General features: G+C 38.0%; 1 protein-coding gene across 1 annotated transcript; it reads right to left on the bottom strand.

The window, feature by feature from the left end:
• Positions 1 to 8,167: 8,167 nt before the first annotated feature.
• LOC114882325 (jerky protein homolog-like) lies at positions 8,168 to 9,286 on the bottom strand. The gene has a single exon (XM_029199215.2). It carries the CDS (start codon positions 9,284 to 9,286, stop codon positions 8,168 to 8,170), a length of 1,119 nt encoding a protein of 372 aa, XP_029055048.2.
• Positions 9,287 to 15,196: the final 5,910 nt, after the last annotated feature.

Raw genomic sequence — 15,196 nt, 5'->3', positions numbered from 1 at the left:
TTATGTCCGGTAAGGTCTTTTATAATGTCGCTAGTGGTGGAGAAGGGGCCGATGATTGACAAGGTGGGATGTCCGTGAGAACGCGTCTTATCGAATACTTAAGTAGGTGGTCGTAATATGATGTTTAGGTGTCCGGTCGTGAGGACTTCGATTGTTCGAATATCGATCGCTTAGGCGGGTGGCCGTAATATGATGTTTGTCCGAACGTGGGAAGAATTCGATTAATGTACGTTTTAGGCGGCTGGTCGTAACACTAGCGATCGCTTCAGTATTGAATCTCGCGGTAAGCAATGTACTGGCATAGCTGCAGTTGCTTGTGTTGCGTTTCATTTGCTCGACCCTAGTACGTGGTGTACTAGTGATGTCGATTATGTACTTTTAGTAGGAGATAAATATTACCGTGATTGCATTGAAGCGCGAAGTAATCCTGACCCCAGAGAAGTCAATGTCGACTATTTAGCCGTTACCGAATTATTGCCACACATATCATTTAATAACAACAGAGTCAATATTAACATTGGCTATGAAATGGCTGTAAATGGTCATATTGATATTGATAATGGCGATGAAGGATTTCCAAATTTAAAAAACGCTTTGATTACGTTTTTCCAACAGTATACGTACGGAATTCTTACTGCCAATTTTACATCAGTAGCTGTATCATGCGGTAACCAGTCGGAGACTGCGTACTATTGGTTGTTTGATTCCCATGCAAGAGGTCCAAAAGGATATAAAGCATCGTCACGGGGCGTCTCATGCTGTATGAAATGTACTAATATTGATGATTTCCACATCATTTTGCGTCGTAATTTATATGCTAAAGGAGGCAATAGCAATGTGCTAAATATCTATTCACTAACACCTGTAAGAATAGCACCCGAAAGGAATAGATCTGCTGAAATAGAAAGGATACAACAACCATATGTTGCGACCGCTCGTAGAGAATCTGGCAGAACAGAAATTATTTTCGCCATAAGCATGTTACGTTCGACTGACGAAGATGTTCCCAACATCGACAGTATCGTTTCTGTTAGTAATAATAATAATAACGCAGAAAATGACCCGATAAACCTTGCGAATATACATAGAAAAACAGTGCCTCCTTTGAACCTAGAAAGGGAGAGAAGGATGGAAGAACTGTGTTGGTTCTTCCTGTTTCCGGATGGTAAAAATGAATTCGGAGAGCATCGAGACATCTCAATTACACCACTGGATTACTTCCAAGCGCGTATTCTGAGCAATGACAAACGATTCCAACGAGCAGATTATTTGTTCTTCGCATTATCTGTTGTTGAATACTATCGCGCAAAAGCTAGCGTTTCAGTATCATGTAGAATGCGCCAAGGGGAACATACTCCACAGGGATTAGTAGATAATATGCACCTCACGATGAGAAACATAAGAGGATTGAAATCATACTGGAAACGGTGCTGTTCGGAATTAATCGCCATGGTCCGAAGTCTTGGACCGCCCACATGGTTTGCTACGTTCTCTTGCAATTATCTAAATTGGCCAGATATGTTGAAAGCATTACTACTATCCGATGGTCGCCCCATTACCGAATTTGAAAACCTAACTTTTGCAGATCGACTAAAGTTGGTTCAGAGATACCCTGTAGTTATTGCAAGACAATTTACGTTACGTGTAAACGCGTTACAGTAAAACTTGGATATATGCAACAAACATTGGGACCCAGGCGTTACATATATCCAGTCGAGGTGTCGAATCTCGGGTTACACGTGACGAGCAGCCAAGCGTGAACGTAGAAAGGGATAGACAGTGAAGGAAAGAGAGAGGTCCAATGATCAAAGGAAAAAGCCGAAACGTATCGGTGTAATTAATACTAATTCAATCATAAAACTTTTTTATTTTTAACTTTTTTTTAATGAAACTTTTACTAGCGCATTGGTGAAATTTTTCTGATTAAAATGATACCAAACACGATATAGTTTGAATTATAATTACTTACTAAAATTGATGTTAAAAGTTGGCGAAAAGCAAAGGAGGATTGGAAATGAAAACCGGTTGCGGCGTCGACTCGGGTTTCAAACGTTGCATATATCCAAGCGAGGTGTCGATTCTGGGCGTTTAAACGTTGCATATATCCAAGCGAGGTGTCGATTCTGGGCATTTAAACGTTGCATATATCCAAGCGAGGTGTCGATTCTGGGCATTTAATGTTGCATATATCCAAGCGAGGTGTCGATTCGGCGTCCGTACAAATCGTTTGTACCGTGCCGCGTTACCTATTCTACGTTCGTACACAACTTGCGACGTGTTGCATGTTGCATGTTGCGTGTTTCATGTATCTTTGGTGTACGGCCTGCCTTATACATATGTAGCCAAATCATATCGTGTTTGGTACCATTTTAATCAGAAAAATCTCACCAATTCGTTAGTAAAAGTTTCATTAAGAAAAAGTTAAAAATAAAAAAGTTTTATCGTTCAATTAGTATTAGTCACACCGATATTACGGTCGGATCATATTACACGGTTTCCTCGCCGAGCGGCTCGGTCCGGCTTAGGGGGATCCCCCCAAGTGGAGGGGATAGCGATGTTGCATATATCCAGACAAACTTCTGTTGCATATATCCAAGTTTTACTGTAATGCAGTATTTAAGAAACTCCGATTGCTTAGGTGGCGTTCTTATCGATTTTTGGCATAGAATAGAATTTCAGAACAGGGGAAGTCCACATTTGCACATGCTTGTTTGGTGTGCAAACGTACCTGATTTCCTTACCAACGAAGGCCGCAACGTTATTGAGAAAGTTGTATCTTGTTCATTGGAAGCAGAAAATCCAGATATGAGGGACATAGTTCAAAAGGTTCAAATTCATAAACATTCTGCTACATGTTACAAAGATCGTAATAATCGTTGTTGTCGTTTTGGATTCCCCAGACCGATAAGTGAAAGAACGATGTGCTTAGGTCCAGATGACACACTTGCGAATAATGGACGTTTTTAAAGCTTTGGGAAGCAAACATGGATATTCAACCATGCGGAAATGTTACAGCTGTCGCATATTATATAGCTAAATACGCAAGTAAATGCGAGCCGCAGGACACAGGAAATATTATTAAAGAAGCCATTTTACGAGCGAAACGCCGGAGCGGTACCGTCCGGGATCAACTATTTTCGGTATCTATGGCAATTCTGTCTCAACGTGTGGTTAGTGCTCCAGAATGTGCTTATCGGTTATGTCATTTGCCTCTGAAAATGAGCTCGCGAAAAGCTGTATTTATTAATAGCTGTCGGCCTGAGCAGAGATATAGAATTTTGCGATTCGAAGAATATGAAACATCATTTTTCAATAACATATTCGATCGTTACGTAAAGAGACCAGACAATCTAGAGGATTTGAGCTTAGCTGAATTTGCTGTCCGATATGAAACAGTTTCCAGTGGTATGTGGACAGAAGAGGATGGAGACGCAGAACTTAGAAATGACGATGAAGAAATATCAAGGTCGAAAATAAAATTAAAGGACAATACCCGAATGCAAATAAGAAATAAACCAGCTGTACTTCGCCACCGATATTATACCCTGAACAGTGACAGAGAAGGATATTTCTATAACTTAATAGTGTGTCACATTCCATTTCGTGATGAAAGTACACTTATGTCCGAAAACGAATCTTCGGAACAATGTTTTCTTCGACGACAACACGAGTTGAAACCTATGATGGGTAACGCAACCGTCGAACAATTTACTCACGCAGAGCAAATTATTGAAGCAGCGCTCGCCCAGGCTGCTGCTTTAAATGTTGTACACGAAGAAGAAACCAATGAACATTTAAGAAATCCAGTCAGAATTCATGCTGACGAAACAATACATTACGATCAAGTTGATTTATATGAAGATCAACAGCAAAAAACAATTGCAATGCCAGAAGACTTGTTCCTTAATAGTATTCGATGTCTTAATATTCAACAGAAAGACTTATTGAAATCAGTTTCCGCAGTAATTGAGAAAGATATTAAAGAAAATGATGATGAAAATAGGGAACAAATGTTGCTTTTTATTACCGGAGGAGTTGGTAGCGGTAAGTCGTTTATTTTAAAATTACTTGTTGAACATGTTAAACGCTGCTATAATCCTACAGTTGATACGATGATAAAACCATCTTTCATTGAAGTAGCTTCTTTGACGTCGCCGCCCGTTAAATATTTGGGAAAACTCTGCATTCCATGTTCTCCTTGCCTATTGAAAAAGGTACTGCAATGACGTATCGGCGACTGACAGGACAAAGACTCGAACAGGAGAGACGGAAGTGGCGTCATACAAGGTGGTTGATTATTGACGAGATATCAATGGTATCTTATGAGAATTTGCGAATAATTCATTTAAGATTGCAAGAATTCAAAAGCAATGATAAACTATTTGGCGGCATAAATGTACTTATCTTCGGCGATATCATGCAGTTGCCCCCAGTAAAAGGACACTGGTGTTTTGAACAGCCACATTGGTGTACTGCAGAAATTAATTTATGGCACCAATTTTCATTCTGCGAACTCACCATTAATATGCGACAAAGAGATCACGTTGAGTTTATCGACTTACTGAATAACCTTCGGTTTGGAGAAGTGACAACTTCTCAACTACAAATACTATGCGAACGAAGAAGAGTTCCCCTAACCGAAGAGTTCGAGGATGGTGCAGCAGTAAGAATATTCCCAACGATAAAATTAGTGGATGAATATAACACAAAAATGACAGATGAATTAACAAAATCACGTCGAATGTACGTCATTGATTCAATAGATGAGTCCCGTGAGGCAGCTACATATGGGAAAAGGCCACCAGAAAATGTCATACCTGTAAATGTAAATAATTGTGGCGGACTGTTACATACAATAACATTAACTGAGGGATCTCGAATTATGCTGCGACAAAACTTATCAATTTCTGATGGTTCCATAAACGGCGCAATGGGAATAGTAAAGAAATTTACATGGCCGGCACTTCGAAGAGATCAACTAGAACAGGGAGAATTGCCGGATTCAGTACTTATAAAATTTGACGACGCATCCATTGGAAATAGATTCAAAGATATTGATGGCAACATTCCAATATCTCCAGTTTCAGCAACGTTTCAAGCGACAAAAGGATTTGGAGACGTCGAGCGCAGAATGTTACCACTTATTCTAAGTTGGGCAGTAACGGTGCACAAATTACAAGGGACTACATTGAACAAAGCTGTAATTGATCTTGGCAAAACGAATTTTGCAAAAGGCCAAATTTACGTTGCACTTAGTCGTGTTACCTGATTTAGCACCAAACAAAGTCCTCGTTAATCCTCATGACGAGAGAGCACTCGCAGAAATGCAAAGATTACGACAGTTGCTTTTGCAAAGAAACAGTCCAAATCTGCTTCCAGCGCCTGATATGTGAAGAAGCAAGCCAAGCCTTTTTTTATGTTTTATTATTAGCGACCAATTAGTAAAGAAACTGACGAAGTTTACTTGCAGAGACAAGTTTGGAAAATCGCGCTCGCTACATTCTTTGCAGAATAACCCTAAAGAATAGGTTTTTTTGCAATAACGATAGTTATTAACAATAAGAAGTTACATACATTTTTGTAAATGAAATTATGGTGAAAAGATGTACGAGATGTGAAAAGTTTCATCGCAATCGGTGTATTCCTTATAGAGTAGCAGTATATAATCGGATTTTGCAATAAGAATGGTTATTATTATATGTACAGTCAGCCGCAAAAGTATTCGTCCATGTACCGTATTCGATGTATATGGAAGAAATGGAAGGCAAATAAATGTACAATTTTTCATTTAAAGGTATAGAAGTAAACCTTTATTTACGTAAAACAAGATACCATTCGTGAAAGTTGATAAATATTATACAGAAAGAAAAAATTAAGGAATATGTTGCGGTATGTCAGAAAATGGGACCGTAAAAGTATTCGTCCATCGATGGTTTTGTAAAACTATAGATATTTTAAACTTAAAATTAGTTGTTTAATGTTATTAACTTAATATTTTGTAGGATATCCGTTAGATCTGATTATAGCCTCAAGTCTTCTAGGCATTGATTTTATTAATTTTTCTGTAAAATTTACAGATATTGTTTGCCATTCTTCTTTAAATCGCTCCTTTAGTTCTCCTTTATTTTTAGGTGGTCTTTTTTGAATTTTTTTTCAATTTCGCTCCATAGATTTTCTATGGGGTTGATGTCCGGCGACTGGGGTGGTGTTCGAAGGTAATGTGGGGTATTATAGAGGATCCATTTTTGGACAATGCGAGCCGGTGTGCTTTGGGTCATTGTCTTGTTGAAATATAAAATTATTTCTTATACCCAATTTTTCGGCACTTACCAATAATTGTTCCTTTAGAATATTTAAATACATCCACTGACCCATTATACCCTCTATAAAATAATTTTTAACAAAAAATACAACCGACTTCGAAATGCACTAAAAAGTATGAAATAATTTCTACTTCATTTATACAAATACCCAACAGCTATTAATAAAACCTATTTACTCGTTAAATAGTATACTAAATACATTTCAACCTTTTCGGAGGCGGCGCAAAATTAAAAACTTTTCTTATACTAGGAAGATTCAAGCGTCGATAACCTATCAAATCATTATTGACAGCATCGTATATTCGGGTATTTTTAATTTTGCGCCGCCTCCGAAAAGGTTGAAATGTATTTAGTATACTATTTAACGAGTAAATAGGTTTTATTAATAGCTGTTGGGTATTTGTATAAATGAAGTAGAAATTATTTCATACTTTTTAGTGCATTTCGAAGTCGGTTGTATTTTTTGTTAAAAATTATTTTATTTCACACTTTTTAGTGGAACGAGCAGTATTTGTAGGATGCCGTAAGGTGGTTTACCGTTCTTATTGGTTAATTGCAACAACGATAGTTTTTAGCGATAACAAGTTCCATACAAGTTATAACAATAGTTATTAACAGTAACAAATTGCATAAACTTTTGCAAGTGAGGTATCGCGGAAATGTGAAAGGTTTCATCGCAATCGGTTCATGCCTTACAGAGTTTACATGTATACAAGAAACAGTAGGGAATCGGCGACTGCATACTGACTCATACACCAGTAGAGACACGTAGGCATACGTAGAATTCAATGTAGTAGTAACAATAGTTTTTCACGAATATCTCGGAAACTAAAACTTTCCGTTAATTATGCATAATGAAAAAGTAGTTCAGAATCATGTCCCCGACAACATATTAAATGGTCATGGAAATTGTCCAATCTTGACATTAAAAAGTTCCTGCATTTTGCAATAACAATGAAAAACTGAAAAATTTTTTTTCAATTGGACCAACCGGAAGACATACCCTACAAGATGTAGAAGGTTTCGTTCCGATTGGTATATCCATCTCGGAGTAATCGGTGAACACAAAAAAAAAGAAAAAAAATACATACTGATCGAATTGAGTAACCTCCTCCTTTTCGAAGTCGGTTAAAAAAGAACGTGCATGTCGTCGTAGAACGTTCGATCCCATTTCGTAGCAATATCGATCGTCAAATCTTTCATGCATTCCTGCGTATCAAAAATATCTATCCGGACGTAAGAAAAGTAATTATATTTTTTATCCGACTTCGAAAAGGAGGAGGATACTCAATTCGATCAGTATATATATATGTATATTTTTTTCTATACTACATCATATTTCCTAAACATGTTTCATAAAAATATTGTTTCACTAACAAAATACTATAGTGTCATCATAATATTGTCCGAAACGTTCCCATGACCTCCTAAACACGTGTACGAAACTGTCTAGTCAATTGTGAATACAGTGAAAACTCGATAAATGCTCACTTGAGTGTATTCGATAAATGATACATTTTTATCCACACCACTAGGGGGATCCCCCTTCGACCAGCGAGTCGAAGTGTAATCGGAGACGTAGCGGCTTCCTTTAGAGATCTGTGTTGCCTTCGTCACCTTCGTTTAAATGCCCCGTGTCAGTGTGACCACACTAATGCATATAAAAAAGTTTTTTATTTTATACTTTTTGTTAATAAAAATTTTACTGTCATGTGGGGGAGATTTTGCTGATTAAAATGAAGTTAAACACGATATAAATCGGTTTATATTTAGGTTGTAAGATTGAGTGAAAAATAAGAAATAAGAAACATTGCAATTTCACCCTTACCTTAATATGTGTTTTCCTATGAAGAAGAAAGATCTTGTAATTCTGTTGTTAAACAGCTTGCTCGCATGATGTGGTATTTTAAACACTGTAACTTGTATTTTATTTGTTCTTGTGGTGATTGTATGTTGTGTTCGTCTTCATTATCACTGTCCTGTTCACTTTCATTGTTACTGTCTTGATTATCTGCATCACTTTGTGGAACTTCCTCTTCCTCTATACGGCATGTATTTAAAAAGATAGTCGCTTGTTGTTGCGAAATTTGTTCATCACTAATCACCGATATTGCATCTTCCAAACCATCGTCCTCACTCTCATTTCTAAAATAACTTTGAATGCGCAAAGAAGCTGGAATTATTTTATGCCAACTGTGCCGTATATTTTCAGGCGTAACTTCTCCCCATGCCTGTATCAAAATATCAATGCAATCTTTTATATTGTAATTGGCATAAAATTCATTAACCCCTCCTTCATACGTTAAAATGGAGCGGCACATTTCGTTTTGGAAGATTCGTTTAGTTTTAAGAATCACTCCTTGATCCATTGGTTGTAGGAGGGCTGGGGTGTTTGGTGGAAGATATTTAACAGAAAATGTATCATCGTCCTCAGATAATGGAACTTGATGACTTGCGCAATTATCAAGTAATAATACTACCTTCCCAGTGATGCCTTTCTTTATTTGATATTCACGGACGCTAGGCTTGAAGTGCTGTTCATACCAATCCTGAAATATTTCACGGTCTACCCAAGCATTTTTTTGTGATTTATAGCAGACTGGAAGTCTGTGCAATGAGTGCTTCAACGCTCTTGGTTTTTTATGTTTGTGCACTACTAAAGGTTTTATTTTATTGGTCCCGGTAACATTGGCACATAACCCGAAGGTAATTCTGTCTTTCTTCATTTTGAACCCAGCTACATTTTTTTCCGTCGACAACGTTTTTATTGGAAGCGCCTTCCAAAATAATCCACTTTCGTCCATATTATACACATTCTCTATATCAATATCTTCCTCTTCTATGTGTCGTTGAAAATACTGAATAAATGATTCTGCTAAATTTGTATCAGCACTCGCTTTTTCACCGCATACACTCACCAGACGTATGTTATGGCGCCGTTTAAAATTTGACACCCACGACATGCTCACTTTGCACCTTGAGAACGTTGCACTACTTTGCTGTAATTCTACAGCTTTCTCCTGTAACAGCAAATCGCTTATGCGGTCGCCAAGAGCTGTTCACAGAACCACGTGTACAATTGTTCTTTTAATTCAGGGTACACTGGTCTCTTCATTCGTTGCTGCTTTTGCCCCGTTTTGCCCTTCGCAGCAAATTCGTGAATATAAATTTCTTTTTTTTTAATTCTGCGAACTGTTTGCGGATGTATTCGATATTTGGCAGCAACGATCCGTACAGGTAAAGTCTTTAAATCCTCCAGCACTTGGATGCGTTGTTGCATATTCAACGTCACTTTTTTACTCGACATTGTATGATAACTTATACTAACTCCACAATTCTTTATACGTCACAGGCAGATTTCAATACTTCGGCGGTCAAGAACTTTCTGCTCTCTTGTACATGTAACTTATTCTACGAGCCCTTTCTACAGACGACAAATTTTCCTACGCTAGGTCGGCACGCTGGTCTTCGCCAATCCGATGGCTTGTTACATTTTTATTACCAGCTGTTCCTTACGCCCTTGGCTTTTTCGGAATGGTAGTACGCTTCGGTGGGGGTGTACTTGTTGATCGACGTTTTGGCAATGCTATGGGTTTCCCACCGGGCCCAAGGCTCGCGTCGTCCCTCGACCCTCTGTGGGTCGCCTGACCCGGCCTTGTAAGGCTGAGGAAATCCCTGGTTTATGGTGTGTACTATTTACCCTGCTATGGTCATAGATAAAACTCTACGGGAAAAAATCGTGCTGCAGAAATGTAACGGAATACAGTTGTCGAAAATAACTTTGCTGACCTGTGTATCATAAACCCTGCTAACCGTTTCCACACCAAAACTTTCTTTTGCACGTGCGAGGTAGGCACTACACTTCAAATTTTGAAAAATATTTAAAGGGTATAGCCGGATTGTCGATCGTACAAATATCGATTGTCGACTTACAAATAGCTTTTCGAGTGAAATGTCTCAGTGGAGTAAGGGAATCGAAATAGGTATTAATGGCAGCTCCAGAAAGTTCGCTCGTATCCTTGCAAGGTCAGCGGTGGTACATTTATCGGATAGAGGTAGCTAACGAAACCTCCTATCTTATAAGTGTTGCCGTTTGTGATCATTTATGGAACAGTGGAAGCGTCCCGTTTGAGAATTAGCTACCTCCTATTCGATAAATGTACCAGTAACTCGAATCCGTCGTTCTTTGATGTTTCCGAACATAGAAAAGGATAGCGCAAGAAGGATAAAGAAAGAGAGAAAGACTCGCAAGTACAACATTTAACTCAATATTATACCACTAAATGTTGACCGATTTATATCGTGTTTAGCTTCATTTTAATCAGGAAAATCTCCCCCATGTGATAGTGAAATTTTTATTAACAAAAAATATAAAGTAAACAATTTTATTCTGTGCATTAGTATGGTCACACTGACACGGGACATTTAAACGAAGGCAATAAATTCCGGTCTCAGTCCCTCTTTCGTTTTTAGCTACTGACTCTTTCTACGTTCGACGGTGTCGGCAAACTATTATCAAATTCGAGAAACGATTCTCCTATCCCATAAGAGTTGCGGAGCGGACCCGTAATGCCGGGTCTACACTGGGTAGAAATGTTCGCGAACAGAATTCACACCTAAGCTCAGACATAGTTCGTGAACAGCTCGCAAACGGAACGCAAACGGTTGCACAATTGTTCGCTGGCTGATGACGGTCGCCAAATTCAACAGAAACATGTTACAACGCGTCCAGACATGTTTCGAGTTCGCAAACAGACCCTTTAATGTACCGCCTCCTTAGCGAACAGTGTTCGCTGTTCGCTGACCAGTTCGCTGCAACCTGCTCGCTGTTCGCGAAAGTGTCCACATTGCCGGCGAACATGGTCCGCGAACAGCAGTGTAGACCCGGCATAATAGTTACACTTATCGAGTTTTTACTGTAGTTCGAAAAACTGTTTTGGTCTTTGTGACTGTCCTTGTGAACAGAACTGAATAAGTCTGTTTTCTGTCACCGGCGCGGTCAAGCAGGGTTTACTTCGGGAAAGGCGAACACGTGTTTATCGGACCCCTTCGTTTCTTCATTAGTTTACAACTTGCCATTGTTAATAAAGACACTTAGAATATAAAGGTTTTATCATATATATATTTGAGTGAAAAACTTATATAATATGAACAAAAGGTAACAAAAACGTATGCTTCATTATCAGACGCATGGTACACGTGCGTACATTCGAAACTTCTGGAAAAGAACAGTAACGGACAAGCACGCCTGCCAACCTCTCACATTAAAGAAACATAAATCACTATTCTAACACGCCTCCTTGATTTTGTATTTGCGCACGAGTATCAACTAAATATACATATATTATATCTTATGGTTATCTTAATCCTAGCAGATCTCTAAATTTCTGAAATTTTATTCCACCCAATGATTTTGTAAATATATCTGCGATCTGTTCATTTGTAGAGACCTTTTGCACAGAGATCACTCCTTTCTTCTCATAGTCGTGGACAAAATGATATCCGACATCAATATGTTTCGAGTTTTTTGAAAATTTTCCATTCTTTGACAGTGCTACTGCTCCACTGTTATCTTCGTAAATTGTCACCGGTTGACTTATGTTTACACCTAACTCGTACAAAATTCCTTTAATTGGCAAAATTTCCTCAACGCAATCAGCCAATGCGTAGTACTCTGCATGGGTTGAGGCCCTTGACACAATCTTTTGCTTTTGTGATCTCCATAGGATTGCAGTTCCAAACACACGCACTAAAATGCCCGTAGTTGATTTTCTATCCACGATGTCTGAGGCCCAATCTGCATCTACGAATGCATCAACTATCTGTCTACAATTAGAATTATACATTAAACTTATAAACCTAGTACCATATAAATACTTGAGGACGCGCAAAGCATATTTATAATGTGTGTTATCGTAACAGTTTTGAAAACGACTTTAGTAATTTATAGAAAATGATATATCAGGACGAGTTCCATTTGCTATGAACAGCAAGGCTCCAATTAAATTTCTGTATTTGATATTTACATCCACAATTTCAGTGGGTTCCAATTTTAAATTTATCTCCATCGGAGTGTGATAACCTTTAGACTCCTTAACCCCATATTTTTCAACTAGACTTTCAATATAATTTCGTTGGTTTAGAGACATTTCTCTTTTTTCTTTGTTATAATTTATCTCAATTCCCAAGTATTGTCTCACAGGACCTAAATTTTTCATTCTAAATCTTTTACTTAGCATTCGTTTGATCTCTTCTATAATCTCAATATTTGTACTTAAAATTAATAAGTCGTCGACATATAGAATTACATAAATCTTAGTTTTATACCTCTCGCCCGTATATAAACAGTAATCGTGACTCGATCTATTAAAGTTTATACTCGTGTAACGACCCAGAATGAGTACGTCACAGCACCGACTTGTAGGGAGAGCGGTTCCCTTGGAAGGCGACTCGTAATCAAGGTGTTAGGGATTATAGGTTCGTGTGGTTTGCGATTAAGGAGTGAAATCCAAACACCAATGTGCTAGAAACTAATGGAAATTTGTTTATTCAAGAATAAGAGGTAAGTGAATATTAAATTGAAATATAATATAAAACAAAATCGCTAGTATTACAATAAGTGCGGCTAGAATTAGGAATACAATAAGAAATTATAATTCGTTCGCCCTAGATTGGGAATACAATAAGAAATATGTAATTAGTAGTTAATATATGTAAATAGAAATTAATGATTAGTATTAGTAATAAATTGTAAGAATTAATGATAATTAATACTCTGCTTAATTTCATTAATGACTATGGAAACTAAATTCCAGAGGTTTGTGCAAAACCATTGGATTCAAGTTAACCTTTCCTATAGGTCGCAATCGGTTTCTGGTAATACCAGAGCTGTGTTAGACGCAGGCCGTCTCAAGGAGCTCGGCTCCTCGCTAGCTCTTTACACTTGAGTGTTGGCTTAGCGTAACACCTGTGTAACACGTTGCGTACCGTGGATAGGAGGTCCACTGATCCGTAGTACTGCACGCCACCAGTGGAAAAGTAGGAATTAGCTGCAACTCGCGCTCTATTGCTGCCTAAACAGCTCAGCGCAAGCTTTTCTCTACTGTTCAGAGTATTGTCTGTTCCTGACCGTGGTCAGAGAAGATCTGCGTTGAAACTGTGTGGAACGCCTCTATTTATACTCAGATTTTGCTGAGTCGGCACTTTTTTTTCCGCATAGAGTTTCTTGGGGTAGCTGGGTTTTCCCCATCACGTGACGGTCCAGCATCCCCACTCTAGAATTTCACCCCACCGTATGTTTATTGGGGTTGCGCTGGCGCATGCGCGGTCAGACGTCGATAATTTATCGATAAACTGTTTTACCGTCTGACTTATCGACTAAACTTTTATCGACGAATTTAACAAACTCAGTTATCGACGAAAATGAAAATATTTATTACAAAACTTTTATACACATTAAACTAAATATTAACAATAAAAATTAAATAAAATACTCTGTATGAAATATAAAAATTAGTTATCATAAAGAAATGAAATGAAAAAGGTATTGTGTTTGTTATCGGGTCGTTACACTCGACATAAAATTATCAAAACAATCGTACCAGTCACGTGGGCTCTTCCTGAGTCCATACAAAGATTTGTTCAACAGGCATACCTTGCTCGAATCCGTTACATAGCCTTCTGAAGGATAAATATATACTTTAGATTTAATATTGCCGTTTAAAAACGCAGTTTCGACATCCATCTGTTCGATGTTCCATCCGTTAGTACATGCGACTGACAATAAGATTTTCAGCGTATTCTCCCTGGCCACTGGCGAATAGATTTCTTCGTTTTCTTGATACAGTGGTTGGAAGCCTTTCGCAACAACGCGTGCTTTGTATTTTCCATCTGATTTGATTCGATAAATCCATTTTACTTCAATAATTTTTTCCTTGACTGGTTCGTCCACCAAGGACCAGGTGTTATTTTCTTCCAGGTTTCCGATTTCTTCTTTCATTGCTTTCATCCACCTCTTCGATTCTGGACAAGTTATGGCCTCTTCATAGTTTTCAGGTACATTTGCACTGCAGTAGTTTACATAAACAATATGGTCATCATATCTCTTGGGTCTATGAATCTCTCTCTTTGGTTGTTCGGAGCCTTTTGCCTCCTCAGTCTTTTCCTTCTCCCTTTCTTCCTCCTGTTGTCTTTCGTCATCAGAATTTGATGATTGTGCGTCTTGTTCTTCTTCAATTTCATTTTTGCGACTCACATTTTCATCAGTGTCCTCTACATCTTTGTCTTCCATAATTTTTACAATCTTTGTCCCTCTCTCTATAAACTGTACATTTCTACTCGTAACTATTTTATTTCCAATTAATATTTTATAATCTAGATCTGTATATCCGATTAAAGTACCTTGTGCAGACTTTGGATGTAACTTTGACAATATGCGTACTTCTGGAATTCTTACAAAAGTTTTGCTTCCATATAAACGTAAGTTTGCAACAGTTGGTTTTTTATTGAAGAAGATTTCGTAAGGAGTTCTATCAATTTTTGTATTATCAGGAAGTCTATTTCCAATATATGCTGCTGCGTATATACATTCGGGCCAGTAACATTTCTCAATCTTCGCTTCTGTCAATAAGCATCTTGCACGATCCATAATTGTTCCATTGTACCTTTCTGCTACGCCGTTGAGTTCATGTGTGTAAGGCGGACATGGTTTCAGGCGTATCCCTTCCTGCTTTAGCAATCTCACTAGATCCCTGTTCAAGTATTCTTTTCCATTATCACATCGTATTTCCTTTATTCTTTTTCCAGTTTGTGTCTTCATCATATTTATATAGTCAACCAATTTGTCATACACTTCACCTTTGTTTTTCATACAG

The sequence above is a fragment of the Osmia bicornis genome, chromosome 16 (genome assembly GCF_907164935.1).
Source record: "Osmia bicornis bicornis chromosome 16, iOsmBic2.1, whole genome shotgun sequence".
NCBI classification, from domain to species: domain Eukaryota; kingdom Metazoa; phylum Arthropoda; class Insecta; order Hymenoptera; family Megachilidae; genus Osmia; species Osmia bicornis.
The sequence above is the reverse complement of the archived record's forward strand: the minus strand, read 5'-3'. Positions and strand labels throughout refer to the sequence as shown.

Bases quoted from the DNA above. Each gene is read 5' to 3' on its own strand.
- LOC114882325 (XM_029199215.2), bottom strand. From the start codon at position 9,286: ATGTCGTGGGTGTCAAATTTTAAACGGCGCCATAACATACGTCTGGTG.